Source organism: Capronia coronata, assembly GCF_000585585.1.
Source record: "Capronia coronata CBS 617.96 chromosome Unknown acBCG-supercont1.4, whole genome shotgun sequence".
Classification (NCBI taxonomy): domain Eukaryota; kingdom Fungi; phylum Ascomycota; class Eurotiomycetes; order Chaetothyriales; family Herpotrichiellaceae; genus Capronia; species Capronia coronata.
In genome coordinates, this window is record NW_006912896.1 from 1,364,175 (window position 1) to 1,380,482 (window position 16,308).

At 52.2% G+C, this 16,308-nt stretch overlaps 7 protein-coding genes across 7 annotated transcripts; 4 read left to right on the plus strand and 3 right to left on the minus strand.

The window, feature by feature from the left end:
* Positions 1 to 263: 263 nt before the first annotated feature.
* A1O1_05045 (uncharacterized protein) lies at positions 264 to 2,186 on the plus strand (the record flags this gene model as incomplete). Its single annotated transcript, XM_007725933.1, has 1 exon — positions 264 to 2,186. The coding sequence occupies one exon, from the start codon at positions 264 to 266 to the stop codon at positions 2,184 to 2,186; it is 1,923 nt and encodes a 640-aa protein (XP_007724123.1).
* Positions 2,187 to 2,644: 458 nt separating this feature from the next.
* Positions 2,645 to 4,830, plus strand: A1O1_05046 (uncharacterized protein; the record flags this gene model as incomplete). Its single annotated transcript, XM_007725934.1, has 6 exons — positions 2,645 to 2,908; positions 2,987 to 3,465; positions 3,603 to 3,837; positions 4,014 to 4,078; positions 4,147 to 4,322; positions 4,457 to 4,830. 6 exons carry the CDS (start codon positions 2,645 to 2,647, stop codon positions 4,828 to 4,830), a joined length of 1,593 nt encoding a protein of 530 aa, XP_007724124.1.
* A 1,765-nt stretch (positions 4,831 to 6,595) lies between these two features.
* On the minus strand, positions 6,596 to 7,282 carry A1O1_05047 (uncharacterized protein; the record flags this gene model as incomplete). Its single annotated transcript, XM_007725935.1, has 1 exon — positions 6,596 to 7,282. One exon carries the CDS (start codon positions 7,280 to 7,282, stop codon positions 6,596 to 6,598), a length of 687 nt encoding a protein of 228 aa, XP_007724125.1.
* A 621-nt stretch (positions 7,283 to 7,903) lies between these two features.
* On the plus strand, positions 7,904 to 9,664 carry A1O1_05048 (uncharacterized protein; the record flags this gene model as incomplete). Its single annotated transcript, XM_007725936.1, has 1 exon — positions 7,904 to 9,664. The coding sequence occupies one exon, from the start codon at positions 7,904 to 7,906 to the stop codon at positions 9,662 to 9,664; it is 1,761 nt and encodes a 586-aa protein (XP_007724126.1).
* Positions 9,665 to 9,957: 293 nt separating this feature from the next.
* A1O1_05049 (uncharacterized protein) lies at positions 9,958 to 10,960 on the minus strand (the record flags this gene model as incomplete). The annotated part of the gene is made up of 2 exons (XM_007725937.1): positions 9,958 to 10,814; positions 10,867 to 10,960. 2 exons carry the CDS (start codon positions 10,958 to 10,960, stop codon positions 9,958 to 9,960), a joined length of 951 nt encoding a protein of 316 aa, XP_007724127.1.
* An 844-nt stretch (positions 10,961 to 11,804) lies between these two features.
* A1O1_05050 (glutamate-1-semialdehyde 2,1-aminomutase) lies at positions 11,805 to 13,299 on the plus strand (the record flags this gene model as incomplete). The annotated part of the gene is made up of 3 exons (XM_007725938.1): positions 11,805 to 12,091; positions 12,143 to 12,635; positions 12,688 to 13,299. 3 exons carry the CDS (start codon positions 11,805 to 11,807, stop codon positions 13,297 to 13,299), a joined length of 1,392 nt encoding a protein of 463 aa, XP_007724128.1.
* A 101-nt stretch (positions 13,300 to 13,400) lies between these two features.
* A1O1_05051 (uncharacterized protein) lies at positions 13,401 to 15,383 on the minus strand (the record flags this gene model as incomplete). The annotated part of the gene is made up of 3 exons (XM_007725939.1): positions 13,401 to 13,423; positions 13,567 to 13,860; positions 13,910 to 15,383. The coding sequence occupies 3 exons, from the start codon at positions 15,381 to 15,383 to the stop codon at positions 13,401 to 13,403; spliced, it is 1,791 nt and encodes a 596-aa protein (XP_007724129.1).
* Between the last annotated feature and the right edge of the window lie 925 nt (positions 15,384 to 16,308).

A 16,308-nucleotide genomic window follows, 5' to 3' on the forward strand; every position in this document is an offset into this window, starting at 1 on the left:
AAACTGCGGTCTCTATCACCGAAAACTTTAGACGCTTACCAAAGCTTATCAGGACCCTAGGCTCCTTAGGCCTGGTACTAGGGAGCCCTAGAGCCTCCTTAACCCCCGGAGCCCAAATCTGAGACCCTGCGTCATACCCGCGCCAAGGCCCCCGGGCAAAAAAAGTTTCGAGGATCAGATCGCAGTGAACAAGCCCGCCTGCGGTGAACCCTTTTTGTCTGCAGGGAGAGAGATTAGGACCCAGCAGATACATTTCCCCAGCCATGGCTAAAAAGAGAAAGGCTGGTAAAGCAAAGGACGGCGTCGCCCCTCGTGCGTCCAAAACCGACTATACCTACGATGCGGCCGAGACCTTTGACGACTCTCAAGACGAGTTTTTTGCCGGCCGAGACAAGATCCTCCTCGACGAGGGACCTGCGGCAAAGCGGCGGCGGAGAGTTGAAGAACAGGAACAGGACCTACAGCCGTCGGACGAGGAGGTTTACCAGGACTTAGAGTCAGAACCTGAGTCCGCGGTGGATGAGGACGATGATGATCTTGACCAGGAATCAGCCGATGAAGAGGCCGATCTTGGAGGCCGCAAACGCCGTCAAAATGGAGCAGGCGAGGAAGAAGACGACGACGCGGATGACCTTAACTGGGGCACATCCAAGGCGGACTATTACAACGCAGACGTGATCGAGACGGAGGCCGATGCGCTCGAAGAAGAAGCAGAGGCGCGCAGGCTACAGCAGAAACAATTGAAGAGCATGACAGAAGCAGACTTCGGCTTTGACGAGACTTCCTGGGTCGACGACAGCAGACAAACCTCAGAGAAACAGAGTCGCGCGGCAGTGGAAAAGCTTCCTGATGTCCAAGTCCCAGAGAACGCCACTGTCGAGGAACGATTGCAGATGCTCAGATCTCGATACCCCGAGTATGAACCGTTGACGAAGGACTTTCTGCGATTACAAGACACGTACCACAAACTGAAAAAGGAGGCTGAATTGGCAAGGACCGGCGCTGCAGAGGAGAATCGGCACTCGGTGTCTGTGACCAAATTCCGCGCTCTCTCTGCATACCTTGGTTCCGTTGCCATGTACTTGGCACTTCTCACATCCACGTCCGGGAAGACCGGTATGGCTCTGCCGCCAGGGGAATTGCGTGATCATCCGGTCATGAAGTCCTTGGTCCGGTGTCGAGAACTCTGGCTCAAGGCCGAGGCCCTTCGTCCGATCGAAGTACAGGTCTTGCCAGAAGTTGAATCAGCGCCAGTAACGGACAAGCCGGTTTCGGTGCCAAAGAAAGATAAAAAGGACAAGGAGAAAAATAAGAAGAAGAAAGACAACCCCAAGCGGAAAACATCCCCGTCTCTGTCCCCGTCTCCGTCTCCGATACCGTCCATGCCGGAACTTTTCGCCACAGAAAGCGACGTTAAACCAAAAAAGAAGTCAAGGAAGACGAAGCGAAACGACCTCCAAGACCTGCTGGAGAAGTCTCTCCAGCAACCCGTCGAAGACGAATCGGACTTTGGCGACGAAGCTGCACTGACGCAGGAAGAAGCGGCAGAAAAGGCCCGACGGAAGAAGAGTCTGCGGTTCTACACATCGCAGATTGCCCAGAAGGCGAACAAACGAGGCGCCGCATCACGACAGGCCGGCGGCGACGACGACGTCCCGCATAAAGAACGAATGCGCGACAAGCAGGAACGTCTGACGCGCGAGGCAGAGCAGCGAGGCAGATCCGACGCTCAGGGCAAAGAAGCGCTCGGTGCCGACGGAAACGACGACGACGGCGATTATGATAGTGGCCCTGATGCCGCTACGGGCAGACACCTCAACGACGAGGCCAGTGAATACTACAACTCTCTGGTGGCTAGTAAGCAGCAGAAGAAGGCCGAGAAGCGCGCGAAAGCGGAGGCCTATGCGGAAGCTGCCAGACAGGGTGCCGAAGTGCATGAAGAAGAACAGATCGGGGAGGATGGCAAGCGTAAGATCACGTATGCGATCGAGAAGAACAAGGGACTGGCGCCGAAGAGGAAGAAGGACGTCCGCAATCCTCGCGTCAAGAAGAGGAAGAAGTATGATGAGAAGCTCAAGAAGTTGGCTTCGATTCGTCCCGTCTACAAGGGCGGCGAGGGCAGAGGGGGCTACGGCGGTGAAGCGACGGGCATCAAGACCAATGTTGTCAAGAGTATCAAGTTGTGATGTGATTCTGGTCAAGCCAGACGGATGTTGGATTTGGACCACCACATACTTACTTAGTACTTAGTAGTAGTATACTTGGTATATACGAATAAGTAAGTACTTAGACAGGGCATGTTCGTGGGAGATCTGAGTAGATGTAGATACTTAGGTCGTACTTACTAGGTTTGTACGTACAAGTTTTATGTCTGGGGTTTTAAGTTGATATCAGATATCGGCATCCGAGATTCCGATATAAATGCAATACTAAGTACTAAGTACTAAGTACCAAACATTACCACCTATCAATAATGGTCGCCGCTGTACTACTTAGTACTACTAGGACTAGTACACCACTACATTTTATATCCTTTATCTACAGAGTCGGCACCAACCCCAAACTTTAACTCCCGCATCATTCAAGCGCCTCGCCTCGTCTCGCTCCTTGCGAGCCTTAAACTGTGCCACAACTCGTCGCAACGATGGTCTCCATGCTCTGGAAAAGGACGCTGCTGCGGCTGCTGTCCGCACTGCGACCTCGCCTGACATGGAGATATCTGCTATCTTGTGGCATCTGCCTCTACGTTGCTTCTTGTCTGCTATTCGCTTCAAGGCCGCTGTTCTCATCCAGACTGCCAGCATATACTGGACAGTACTCAGTCGGTGCCATCGATCTGGAGATTTCTACAGAGCCGCGCACAATCCATGCTGCCCGACTCAAGGACAGCGGCCTGCCGGCTTTCCAGGTATGTTGTAACCCAGAAGCTCATGACTCTTTAAGACAGTTGAACTGTACTAGGACTAACACAAGCAACCACCTGTAGCTCGAGACCGTCCTGTTCACTGTGTACTATCCATCAGCGAGGGGAATGGAATCATCCAAACCGCATCATCTATGGATCCCTCGACCACTGGGGATTGTGGCCACAGGATACGCCCGATTCGCGCACATCAGCAACTTTGTCACGGACGCGATCATCTCCATCAGTCTATGGTTTCTGGCTGGGGGAATCAAGATCCCAGCACACGTTGATGTTCCGCTCCACGAGGATACTGTGGTGCTGCAGTACCCCGAGCCGATCAATGATCCGGTGGTCACCGATGACGGGTTTCCAATCATGGTGTTCTCGCACGGGTTTGCCAGTTCGCGGACCCAGTATACGCAATACTGCGGCGAACTGGCGAGTCGTGGCCTGGTCGTTGCGGCCATCGAGCACCGCGACGGCAGTGGACCGGGCTCCGTGATCATGAAGCCAGGCTCCAAGAACAGAGATCTGCTGCCTTTTACACATCGTGATTTACGGTAAGTCAAGATTGTGCACACATTGACCACTTTCAGCGCCGATGCCCATGGGTGCTGGTGGGAGGCGGCGAAGCATATATCTTAACACATGTAGTCAACTCTCGCGAGTACTGTTGACTAACGATACATACGCATAGGCACGATGCGGACTCGAACTTGGATGGCGATACTTTCAAACAGGTCCAACTTGATTTTCGACAGGCCGAAGTCGAAGAAACGGTCCGTGTGCTCAGGTCCATCAACGAGGGTAAAGGACACGAGATCTTCTCCATGAACCCGCGCCGCGAAGGAGAGCATTTGCATAAATGGAAGGGTCGGCTTGCCATGAACAACGCGACCATGGCAGGTCATTCTTTTGGCGCAACGTTGGCGGTGAGTACTGCAACCCAGCGTTTCATGAGATTGCTGCATTCGAGATCATGTACTACTAAGTACTAGGACCTAGTACTCGGTCATATAACTCCCATTATTACTTACTTATCAACCATCCACTGGTCAACCCCTCTCCTCTTGTGGTATTTGAAACTGACACTTCTGGCCCCCTATAGCTCCAAACATTGAAGAACGGCCCATCCGCCATTCTTCCATTCAAGAGCGCCGTTGTCCTCGATCCGTAAGGCCGACACCCTCTCTACTCTTATCTCATGAAAGAACATCCGAAGACTAATATGCAATCTGTAGGGGCAAGTCAAGCGGACCTCTCAACCATGACGTCCAAGTGTCGACGCTCATCATCCACTCCAACTCGTGGTCGCGACGGTTTTCGCTCTTCTTCGGCCGGCCGCACTTTGACGTCGTGAAAGATATTGTCCAGGGCATTCTGGACCGAGGCAAAGACGCCTGGTTCATCACTTCATGTAAGTCCTGTAGTAGCAGGCCTGGTTTACTACGCACTACACCTTCTTGTTCGATGGGACTATGGCGAGAGTCTCGGACACATAGAACACGGAACAACACAAACTAACATTTTCTTTTCTTTAACACAAAACAGTAGGAACATCTCACCCTTCAGTCACCGACGCGCCGTTGATCGAACCCTGGCTCCTGGGCTGGACGACCGGCTCGACGATCGACGCCCACGAAGGCGTGCGCCAGTACGTCACAGTCACCGACAAGTTCTTGAAGTACCAGACCACCGGGAAACTGGAGGGGCTCTTGTCCGAATGTGTGACGCATCCGGAATACAACGTCCCTGACAAGAATAATACCCATGTCGACGACCCACGATGGAAAGACACGTTCTCCAAGTACTGGCAGATCCATGTCGCTCCTTGTAGCGCAAAGGGAAAAGCAGCCAATGCCAATACCAATTCAATGCCCATACGAGCCTTGATGATGAGAAATCTTGAGCAAGAGCAAGGCTGATGACGACTCACAAGGGCTTTTTGTCCCAATTGCCTTCTCCAAAAAGAAAAGTGTATACGCGCGACGATAGGGATTGGGATTCCCATCGATCGAGACGGTGTGCACCGCCTGAGGGATCGCCCAAAGGCCATATCTATCGCGACGAACGTTCCACTGCAGTACCGTTCAGTTATGCGCGGAGGCTTGATCTGCAGGACTCCTGACATACATTATCACAGCCTGCAGGGCTTGAGAGAGACAAATGCGAGTTTCTGCGTCGACATGGTGGGTGTCTCATTCTATCGACGGACTCCGGGGCCCTGACCGGAACAACAGTCCCTCCTGCATTGGGTGTGCCTTCAGGTATGTCTATTGCGCAAGGTGAACGGGCTTTGGAGATACATATGATCTGTGCGCGCTGCATCTCCATATCATACTTACAAGATAGACCACAGGTGCGTCGACGCGCCGCTGGAGCGCACTGGGGCACAACTGGGTTGCAATGGACTACATTGTGCTCTGGATACGATACCACAAACGGACTTATATAACACAGATCTTGGAGTACTTACGGGACCCCCCGGGGACCCTGCCTTAGATGGTGCGAGTTGCAGGCCGACCGTCCAGTCGACGGCCAAGTCCTTGTTGCCACGGTACGGACTCTTTGATCGGAAAGTCTGATATGCGTTGGCCGAATTCATCATGGCTGCTGTATGTCTTCAACAATGCACCAAGGCGAACTGTCTGAGTCGGCTTGATCGATGTCTTACTTCCAGTTCTGCTGCTATGGTGGGAAGTGTGGGGTGTCAGGACTATATCGCTCAATTGGGGCACCTTTCTGTTCTCTCTGCCTTGGACAGAGGGAGATGACCTCGACATCGCTGGCGGATGGGATATTGCGGCATTGATGTGAAGAGGAAGACACGGACGGGCCTAGACGGAGTTTGGAGTTGGAGATTGAGATGTAGTATTCAAAAGCAAGAGCCGTAGCCTTAAGGGGCAAGGAACAGATGAGGGTTCTTCGGATTACTACATGGCAATAGACAGTGAAAATGGATAACGGGCGTCCAATTTAGAAAGATTCGGAAACTCGAAAAAGTTACTCGGTAATAGTGGTAAAGTACTAGTAGGTACCTACCTAAGTACTTATCTAATAGTCCTCTATTTACGTTCAAATTCTAGCTTTAAGCTCTACTAGGTTAGGTACTAGTATAGATACTAAATACTACTACTTACTTACTTAGTAGGTATACCTACTATTTAGCTTTAAGCTTTACTAAGATAGATAGATACCTACCTAGATTAAAACTAGGTAGATTAAAACTAGATTAAACTATTAGTACTATACTAAGGAGTCTAAGGGCTCTTAACTTAAATTATTAGAAATTTAACTAGGTATACCTATCTAGCTAGAGAAGAATCTAGAACTTTATATTAATAGCTAGATAAGCTCTAGTTTTAATCTAGTTTTAATCCAGTTTTAATCTAAGTTAGGTACTAGGTAGGTACCTACCTACTACTACTAGGTATATAGTAGACACCTTAATCTAGATACCGTATTAATACCGTGTTAATGTCGTATTGATACTATGTTTATGCCGTGTTGATACCGTATTGATGCCGTATTAATGCCGTGTTGATGCCGTGTTAATACCCTGTTGATATCGTGTTGATACTATATCGAAATAGCGTCAGAGTCTCTAAAGGAGTTGTTATCTAATACCAGTAGTTTACTACTTACTAGGTACTTAGTACTTAGGTGCCTACCTACACCTACTTAGTAGTGCTAAATAACATAGAACCCATCAAAGGAGACAGACAGCGCGTCTTGTTTTTGTGTCGCCTCGCCGTCAGGGTCCGGTCTGGCGGCATACACTCCAACAAGGATATCTTCCATCGATAACCTGCTATTATCATCAAGAAAAACCCAAGGGATCTTGCGGACCAAAAAGTCCTTCTCGCCAGAGACTATCCAGACCATTAACGCATTCTTGGATCGCGTCATGTAAAGAGTAACTTCAAGTTGTTCTGACCTCTCGCCCAAGACCTGATCAGCACCCGGCACCGGGGTGAGACTCCAATCACACCAGTTGTCACGCGACTTCGCGACGACGCTCACATACGCCGCTCCGTCATTGACCTCGATGCCAGCCTTGACCCATTCGGGGTGTGTCTCCTTGGCCTGGGCGGTGCTGGAGTCCGGCTCTGGGGCTTGTGCTGACGGGATGATAAAGACGAGACCGCCTTGATCGAATTGGAGAGACCATTTAGATCGCACGGTGACGCGGGCGGACTGGAAGGAAGCCTTGCTGAGTCGACGGTGGATTATCGGTGCTGAGAAAATGTGGCGGGCACCTGGGAGTGGCGTGGCGTAAATATCGGTGCCAGGCGCTGCGTCGAGAGTGAAAGCCGACGAGAGATCTGTAGGGATGGCCGACGGTTCGGCGATGTTGGCCGTTGAGAACCCGTTCATTTTGTATGGTGGAAACGTTAGATCTTCTGCAGTACTTATAGACGGGGCGGACCGAGTGCTGCGCTGCTCTAAGTACAAGTAGTAGTCAATGGGTCAAGCAAGGGCCATGGCAACGAATGTTTGACTCTCTTGCTAAATAGTAGCACTTGAGCCACCTTAGATGAGCTCGCCGATGACAAGGCTGCGCGCACCCCTCCTCGACCGTCACCGTCGGAGGTGGGGTACTACTAGTATGCATCAAGTCAGTGTCCTGCAGTCATTGAAAAACATTAATATTCTTTAGGGATCATGTTCAAACGAATACCTAGTACTCAGGGTGTATGGATGATCACGCGAGGGTGAAAGGGTTGCTGATAAGAATGGTAGGAAGGAATGGCCCGCGAAATGAGTCGGCGCCGTGGACGAATCAGGAAACTACCGGCGGATCTGACCAATGACAGGCTCCTACTGATAGCCTTGCGCACCACCTAGCCACTTCCTTCACTGCCATCCATGACTGACGCTCTGGGGTGGACGACTTGTTTCTAAATACGAGAGAAGCCATACACAGATCCCCGTGAGCGAAGAAAGCAAAGGCATTCAGTGAGTGCATCGAAGGTCCTCCCTCACCTGTTGATGAAAATGGTCATCAGCAGTGACGCCCGAGGGGAGGCGACTGCTCCCCATGTCAACGGCTACTCAGGCAGTAATTCATACACGATCTCAGAACAGCCGTTGTACACTCCACGTCCAGTCCGCATCATCACCATTGGTGCAGGAGCAAGTGGACTGAACGTGGCCAGAAATGTAAGCAGACACATGAAGAACGTGGAGCTGCAGATCTACGAGAAAAACGACGGTGTAGGCGGAACCTGGCTGGAGAACAGATATCCCGGTTGTGGATGTGACATTCCCTCCCACAACTACCAGTACTCATGGGAGCTGAATCCAGGGTGGAAACAGTACTATTCCAGCCAGAGCGAGATCGAGTCCTACTTTCGGCGGGCAGCCGAGAGGCACGATCTATTGAAATTCATCAAATTCCGCCATCAGGTCGTTGCGGCGGTATGGGACGACGACGAAGGGATCTGGAAGTTCGAAATCGAGGATTTGGTTACTGGCGAGAAGTTTCACGATCATGGCCACTTCTTCATCAATGCTTCGGGGTATTTGAACAACTGGAAATGGCCGGAGATCCCAGGCCTGCACAGCTTCAAAGGCGAGCTGATGCACAGCGCCGCCTGGAAGGAGGACACCGACCTCAAGGACAAACGTGTTGCCGTGCTGGGTTGTGGATCGAGTGGGATCCAGGTGGTGGCGAGGATCCAGCCTGAAGTCAAACACCTAACCACATTCATACGCACGCCGACGTGGGTGACGGCCGGGTTTGGATCCAAGTACGCCGGGCCGGGAGGCACAAACTTCACATTTCCGGAAGACCAAAAGCGAAAGTTTGCCGACGACCGGGATGGGTATCTCCAGTACCGCAAGAACGTGGAGCATGAGCTCAACAGCCGTTTCATGATGCTGCATAGAGACACGCCGGAACAGGCTGCTGCCGTGGACTTTGCCACCAAGGACATGACGGCGAAATTGGGTGGGCCTGAGAATCCGCTGGTGGACTTTATCATTCCCAAGTTCAGCGTCGGCTGTCGTCGACCGACCCCGGGGACAGGATACCTCGAAGCCCTCACACAGCCGAATGTCCGGGTAGTGACAGGCACGGAGATCTTACATGTCGACGAGACGGGTCTAGTTCTGGCGACGGGCGAACACGTCGAAATCGACGTCTTCATCTGTGCTACTGGGTTTGACCTCTCATTCCGCCCGCGGTTCCCCATCATCGGCCAGGAAGGCCGTGACCTGCGAGATCTGTGGGCCAATAGGCCGACGGCTTATCTGTCGTTGACACCCGCGTATATGCCAAACTATTTCATGTTCTTGGGCCCGAACTCGCCCGTTGGCCATGGCAGCGCAATCCCAATCATCGAACACTTCACCAAGTATATGTTGCGGATGATTCACAAATGCCAGGTCGAAGGGTACAAATCTTTCACCCCCTCAGTAACGGCAATCGAGGAATTTGTCAGACATGCCGATGCCTTCATGCCGCGCATGTCTTGGGCCAGCGAATGTCGCAGTTGGTTCAAGAATGGGCGCACCGACGGCCCTGTCACGGCGCTGTGGCCTGGCAGCAGGATCCATTGGTTCAAGGTCATGGATTCTCGGAACATCCGTTTCGAAGACTGGGAATGGGCCAAGATCAAAGACGCCACCACAGGGGCGGAGGTCAATCGCTGGGCTTTCATGGGCAATGGGTTCAGCAACTTGGAGACGAATGGTGGCGACCTAACTTGGTACTTTGATCGACCCGAGGAAGGATACGAGCTATTGGCATATTAGTTGAGGTCATCGTCTTGTGATAGTACTTAGTATGTAGGATGATTCCAGGGCTGAAACTCTTGGAATAGACATCCATAACTTTGCCCCCTGGGAGAAACGCCTATAAGCTTAAAAAGATATGCCTCATTGCTTGTTTTGGGGACCAAAAGGTAATATCGTGTGACAATAAACAGAGAATGCCGATACAACCGGTACTTATCGTTTTGGAGCTCTTGCTTCCCCATGCCCAGCTAAGCCATACGCTATTTTTGATCTGTTCTGTACACAGGAGAAAGGACGTCACTCAAGTGGACTCAACTTCGCAGAAATGCCTTGACAGTCTCGCCCCACACAGGAACACGCTTATACCGGCTGAAGCCACCAGCGTTGCCCTTACCATAGCCATCGATGGCACGGCACATTTCCTCGGCCAGACCGACAGCCTTGATCTCCTTGATTGGGTAGAGGTACAGATGCACACTCAAGATCCTGCCACCGGTCTTTGGCAACGCGAACAACGTCTGCAGTTCGCATCTCACCCACGTGTCATCCAGGTCAATGTCCGTTGCGGTCGACACCTGGTCGTCAGAGTACAGATGGTACTCGCCCCTCTCGCAGAGACTGGAATTGGTGGCCACGGCCCAGTTCACCCGCTCCACTACTTTCCCTGGTTGAAGACGTGCAAAGTATCGGTCCATTGAGGTTTCCAGGACCTTTCCGTACGACGGGACCGGGGCATGCGCTTCGCGGAGTTTTAGACCCTTTTTGGCTTGTGGGTCGAATCCTACTGGGTAGCACCACACAAAAGCCTGCAGGGAGTGACCGTCTCCGTCCGGGGACGGGAGGAGCATGAGGAAGTCCTCGTCAACGTTGAGACTCATGAGACGAAGTGTTTTCTGCACGTCGGACGGCGGGTCCAGTGGTAAGTGCTCGTCTTTGACGAGGTTTTGCAGTGATTCAGTAGAAGGCGACAAGCGAAACATGGTGGGGAATCTTTTCGGTAGGTATTCGGTCACTAAGTAGCTGTAAAGCTCGTCGACCATGGGACGAGCGGAGGGTAAGCAGTCCAAGGCCCCGGGGTATTTGTTGATGATGCTTTCCCGTTCGACCATCCGTTCAAGGTATTGTTGGTCCATGTGGACGATGGTGTTGATTGTGGTGTTCCTTAACCCTGGCATTCTCAGTGTCCTGCTCTTGATCATCCGGTGCGGGTAAGTACTCACCCATGGTTAGATGGTATGTGTCGTTGAACTTGTAGATCCGGTCGGGCTCTGTATTCGCCCAGTCGAAGTCGGTGAGAGGGTCAATGACACCCATTCCCCATGGCCCAAGATCTTTTCCCGACTTAGATTCCGCGCCTAGGCTCCCAGTATCTGGCTGTGCCCTAGCAGTGCTGATATTCTAGAGATCGTTAGAAGCAAATCAGGGACATCTGATGCCCACCCAGGGGAGCCAGCCTTGTCGCGTACCTTTCCGGCAGATGGGCGAAATGCCTTCCAAATTGACGACAACAATACAATAGCAACAAACAGTAATGCAAAAAAAGGACTTTTTTGTTCCTGAGTGGCCGCAATTTGTTGCTGTAGCCAGCTGGCTGAAGTATTCATGGTTGATGTCACAACCAGGTCGTCATCCATTGCTGACAGTGGTGCCAGACGACAATGTCGTTAAACGTCCACGGTCATACAAGGCTGGGATGTATGAGAATAAACGCTGAACTTCCCAGTGACCCTGTCAGTAAGCCAACCATCATGTGCCAGGGTCTTATGGTAGGGCTAGACTCGTAGCCTGAGGCGTGAGGCTTGGTGGAGTTTCAGTCGGCGCCGAGCTGATAAGCACGGACGAGACGTCCACCATCTCCATCACTATCAAGCTGCCAATCAGCAGGACCGAACCAGACTCGGCGACTTCTAAGGTAATAGCTTCCTCCTCTCTTGGTTGGCTCGTTGGCCGGGGCTTTTTGTGAGAGCCAACTTCCATGTGATCGGCCGCGATGCAGTTGTTATCGGCCGCTTTTGCCAACGACGTCTGTTCTCCAAGAATATCGACAACTCACTTCCGTGGCAACCCTTGATATTTCCCCTCCATCCGGGCTTGGTTATAGGAGAACTTCGAACTCATTCCACTTCCAATCAACAGTTCCATCCACATATCGGGCACAATGGCACCAATTGCGCTTGCTGACACTTTGTCGAAAGAGATGGCAGGGGTAAAGACGAAACCATTGGCGACAGTGTCAGAAGTATCTGCGATTGAGGGAATCCAGACTGCCCTCGCCGCTGCACAAGCTCGATTCGAGAATGCGAATCCGAACTCGAAAAACCAGCATGATCGAGCCGTGAAGAGTCTACCAGGAGGCAACACACGGTCATTGCTCCATACATCGCCCTTTCCACTCAGCATGAAGTCCGGGAAAGGGCCATATGTGTTTGACGAAGACGACCACAAGTGAGCGTGGTATTTTTGGAAGATCCAAACTGTGACCTGATCGATATATAGGTATCTTGATTTTGTGGGCGAATTAACGGCCGGCATATATGGACATTCGCACCCGGTGATCAGAGAAGCCATTCTGTCCACCTTCGACAACGTGGGATTGAATCTTGGATCAACCACAGTCCAAGAAGAACGCCATGCTTCATTAATGTGCGAGCGTTTCAATGTTGACTCCATCCGATTCACAAACTCTGGCACAGAAGCCACCACGCACGCGCTGGCTGCTGCCCGAAGGTTCACGGGACGTAGAAAGGTCGTCGTCTTCAATGGTGGCTACCACGGGGCTGTATTCTCATTCGGCTCTGGAATAGCCCAGAACAACGTGGACCTCGATGACTGGGTCCTTGCTAGGTACAACGACATTGCATCGGCCAGGACTGCCATTGAGGGAACATCAGGGCTGGCAGCCGTCCTTGTCGAGGGGATGCAAGGCGCCGGAGGCTGTATTCCAGCCACCAAAGATTTCATGCTCGCGGTCCAGGAGTCGGCTAAGAAGGTCTGTGCAATGCCTCTCAACCTCGCATGAAGAACTCACTGACCGAATTCAGGCCGGAGCAGTCTTCATTCTCGATGAAGTTATGACCTCCCGACTTGCACCTGGCGGACTCCAGAGTATTCTGGGTCTGAAGCCGGATATGACCACATTGGGCAAGTATCTCGGCGGCGGGTTCGCCTTCGGCGCGTTTGGCGGCCGAGCGGACGTCATGTCAGTCTACGACCCTCGCAACAAGGACTCGCTGGCTCATTCAGGCACCTTCAACAATAACACCATGACCATGCATGTTGGCCACGCAGGACTGTCCAAAATCCTGACCCCAGAGGTCAACATCGAATTCAATGCGATGGGTGACGCGTTTCTTGAGAAACTACGGACCATCACGAAAGGAACGAAATGCTGCTTCACAGGCCGAGGGGCCATCTTGGCGGTCCATTTCACGCCCACGGGTGCGCAAGATATCAACTGTGTTGACGAGGTGGAGGAGGACTTGGAGTTGAAAGATCTCTTCTGGTTTGAGATGCTGGAAAAAGGATACTGGATCACCAGACGAGGCTCGATTGCATTGATCCTGGGAACACCTCAAGAAGAGCTGGATAGGTTCGTCAGATGCGTTGAAGATTTCCTTGACAGGCATCGATCAATCGTGGTGACCACGGCTTAGACTCGAACATGCATCAGGTGGCAAAGCTGTCGAAATTGTCCGGGAAGAACAGCCCAGCGTTGTCCCAATACTGTATTCCCCAGTCAATTGCGTCATCCTGTTCACCAGCCATCTGAAGAGCGTCCTGGTTGTAGGAGTATAGATCCCGCCAATCGATGTTTGAAAAATCACCACCTTCGCTCACTCTAGGGCCTGTGGCGGGGCTGTATTGACCTGCAACGACCTCTACGTTCCTTGACGGAGCATGTGTAGATTTCCTAGCCTTACCGATCTTAAGCTCCTGCTGTAGTCTCTCCGAGCTTTCCTCGAACAAACGAAGAATGATTTCGGCATTGAGCCAGTATTCAGCCAGGATGCTAAGGCATTCCAGTGCGACGTCAAATCTCCGCAGAGCGTCTACCGCAAGTATAGGATTCGCCGTTCGCATTTCGGCACTCAGTTGGATGAGGGTGGTGAAGAGGACGTTTACAGAGGATATCCAAAGGAACCGGATTTCGTTGTTTTCCCGCAACTGGTCAAACAAATCCGTGATAGTGTTTGCAGCGGAGCTGCAAATATCTCCTGGGACTTCTTAGACGGCGGGGGTATCTCCACGTGGATGCTAACTTACCAGAATCATATGACCTCGATATGCTAGAGGTGGCTGCCTTGGCTGGCGGCGGGCGATGCAGGAGGATCAGAAAGTTGTTATATGTCAAGAGTAACATCTTGGACCAGATCGTGGACTCGGCCGACCGAGCTCGCAAATGTGAAGGTAAGCAACTCCACCAGTCTGCGAGCAATTCGTCGGCAGTCGTGAGAGAATTCAGGTGAGATTCCTCGCTCAAGCCTGGGCGAAGGTGATCACGCAAGATCTTTGACATTCTGGCGCACAACTCGGTGTGCTGAATGACAAAATCGACTTGGGCAAGACGGCCAATGCCCTTGAAATCCGCCACGGTCAGAGGAGGAACATCACACTCGTCGAGATTGACGGCTTGAGGCCGGCCATACGACAGTGAAACGATGACGTCGAACTGAACCAGAATCCAAAAGACCCGTCGCCAAATCCGCTTGTCGTGGGCAACCAAGGTACTGGACCCGCAATCACGATGCATGCCCAGGCCCAGCGCTGTCCTTGCTGCGATTCCGACCCAATGATATGAATTAGCCCCAACGTCCTCCACACCTTCGGAATGCCAGGTCAGGAGCAACGCGGCTTGCACTACAACGTCCCGGTTCCATTCGAAGCGAGCATCGAAGAGCATCTTGGCGCGCCGGAAGAACATTGCTTTCAGTGTGTCGCGATCCGGTCGGTCGCGGGCAATGTGGGCACCTACCATGAGCACTGCCTGGAGAACAAGAAGTGAAGGAGGATTTTGAGGGTTGCGTGCTCTATACTGAGCCATGAATATCTCTTCGTCCAATATGGGGAATCCTGGGTTGACGTGAATGAAATATTGCTCTAGCAACTCATCCACCAATGTCCGCGAAGGAAGGGCAAAAGCCTCCTTGGGAATACGCTCGAGCTCATGGCTGGTATAATGACGAGAAATCTGATTAGCAGGGAAATGGTGGACAGATGGGTTTTTCGTCCTGTGGCGGATTAGGTAGTTGATGTTCGAGTATTCGTGGCCAACATATGCTATACGGACACCACTCTGCATGATCCGACTGTCGACGTCGTCTTGAGACAACATCTCCACCAGATGCCGTTTCACCGTAGAGTCATCGATCTGGATCAGAGAGGCCGGCGACGCCGTGCTCGCGTTGGCAGTGCCAGTATGAGGAGTAGGTTGAGCTGGGGTGGTCGTAGAGTCATGAAAGGCGTTGGATTGTGGTGGTGAGCATTGCAGCTTTTGTTCTTCTGCTAGCACACCCTGGGAGGCCGTCTGCAATGTATCTGCTACTTTGGCTGGCAAGGGTGCAAGAGGCTTGTTAACCCGACGCCTCTGAGGGCGGTGCTTCTCGTAGGGTACACAGTAAGCGCCAGTAGCACGACAATTTGAGCAAGGCGAGCCTTTTGACCTGTCGCATCTGACTTTTCGGCCATGACAGCGGCGACAAGCACCGCTCGAGTGTTTCTGTACAGGTCCGGGGTCCATTGTGATATGAAAGACGGGGAGATTTCAGATAAAAATAGTTGAGCCCTCGAACTTATCCCGGTCGACAGGAAGATGTATCGCCTCTTTCTGCATCTCACATAGACTGGTTGGTCTTGTCGCCCCAAGGAGCAGCTTCAGTTTCGGGGTTAGACTGGTGCATCAGACGCCGATACTGATGGTGGCTCATCGTGGAGGACGATGGAAGAAGAAGAATCACCGCTAGATTGCGGCCGTGATCCATCTGTGCCCCTCAAGCCTCTCCCCTCTCACCCCAGTTCTGACATTCAGACTAGTTCCTGTACATCGTACACAGGACAAGCATGACCTCGTTGGCAGCGCTAGAGCGTTGGTCAACCACAAAAAGGGACAGACAAGGGGAACGGCTAGATATCCGTACTCGACGGTGGGTTTCGGGCACGGCGCCGGCAGCCAATCGATAGGTAGAAAGGGGGTGGAGCCTCGCGCCACCACAGTAATTCAATTTTGGCCGCATACCTGCTAGCCCGGATCTTCTCCATACCTCTGTACTCGTGGCTGTTGTTTGATATCTTATCGCCGAATCGGCGTCGGTTCTGGAGAGAGTCAGGGACGAGCTGACATGGTCTTTAGTTAATATGTGGTTGGGCTCGCAATTCTCAACGCATCCGTTCTGCTATAACAGCGAGCTCATACTGCCGGGCAATCCTCCTTCCAGCACGATGCAAGATCCAATCGACAAGGCGGTCACTCCGACCGTGCGCAGTACTGACTTCGAGGGTGGGCAGCTGAAGGCAGTGCCTGTGGCGGATGGCAATGAATACGCAGGCACGTCAAGCAGCGCGCCCAAGGGTAAATTGGTGCGCAAGTTCAGGACACGCCACGTCCAGATGATCGCTCTCGGTGCAAATATCGAAATCGGTGTATACGTCAGCTCGGGCAAGGTACA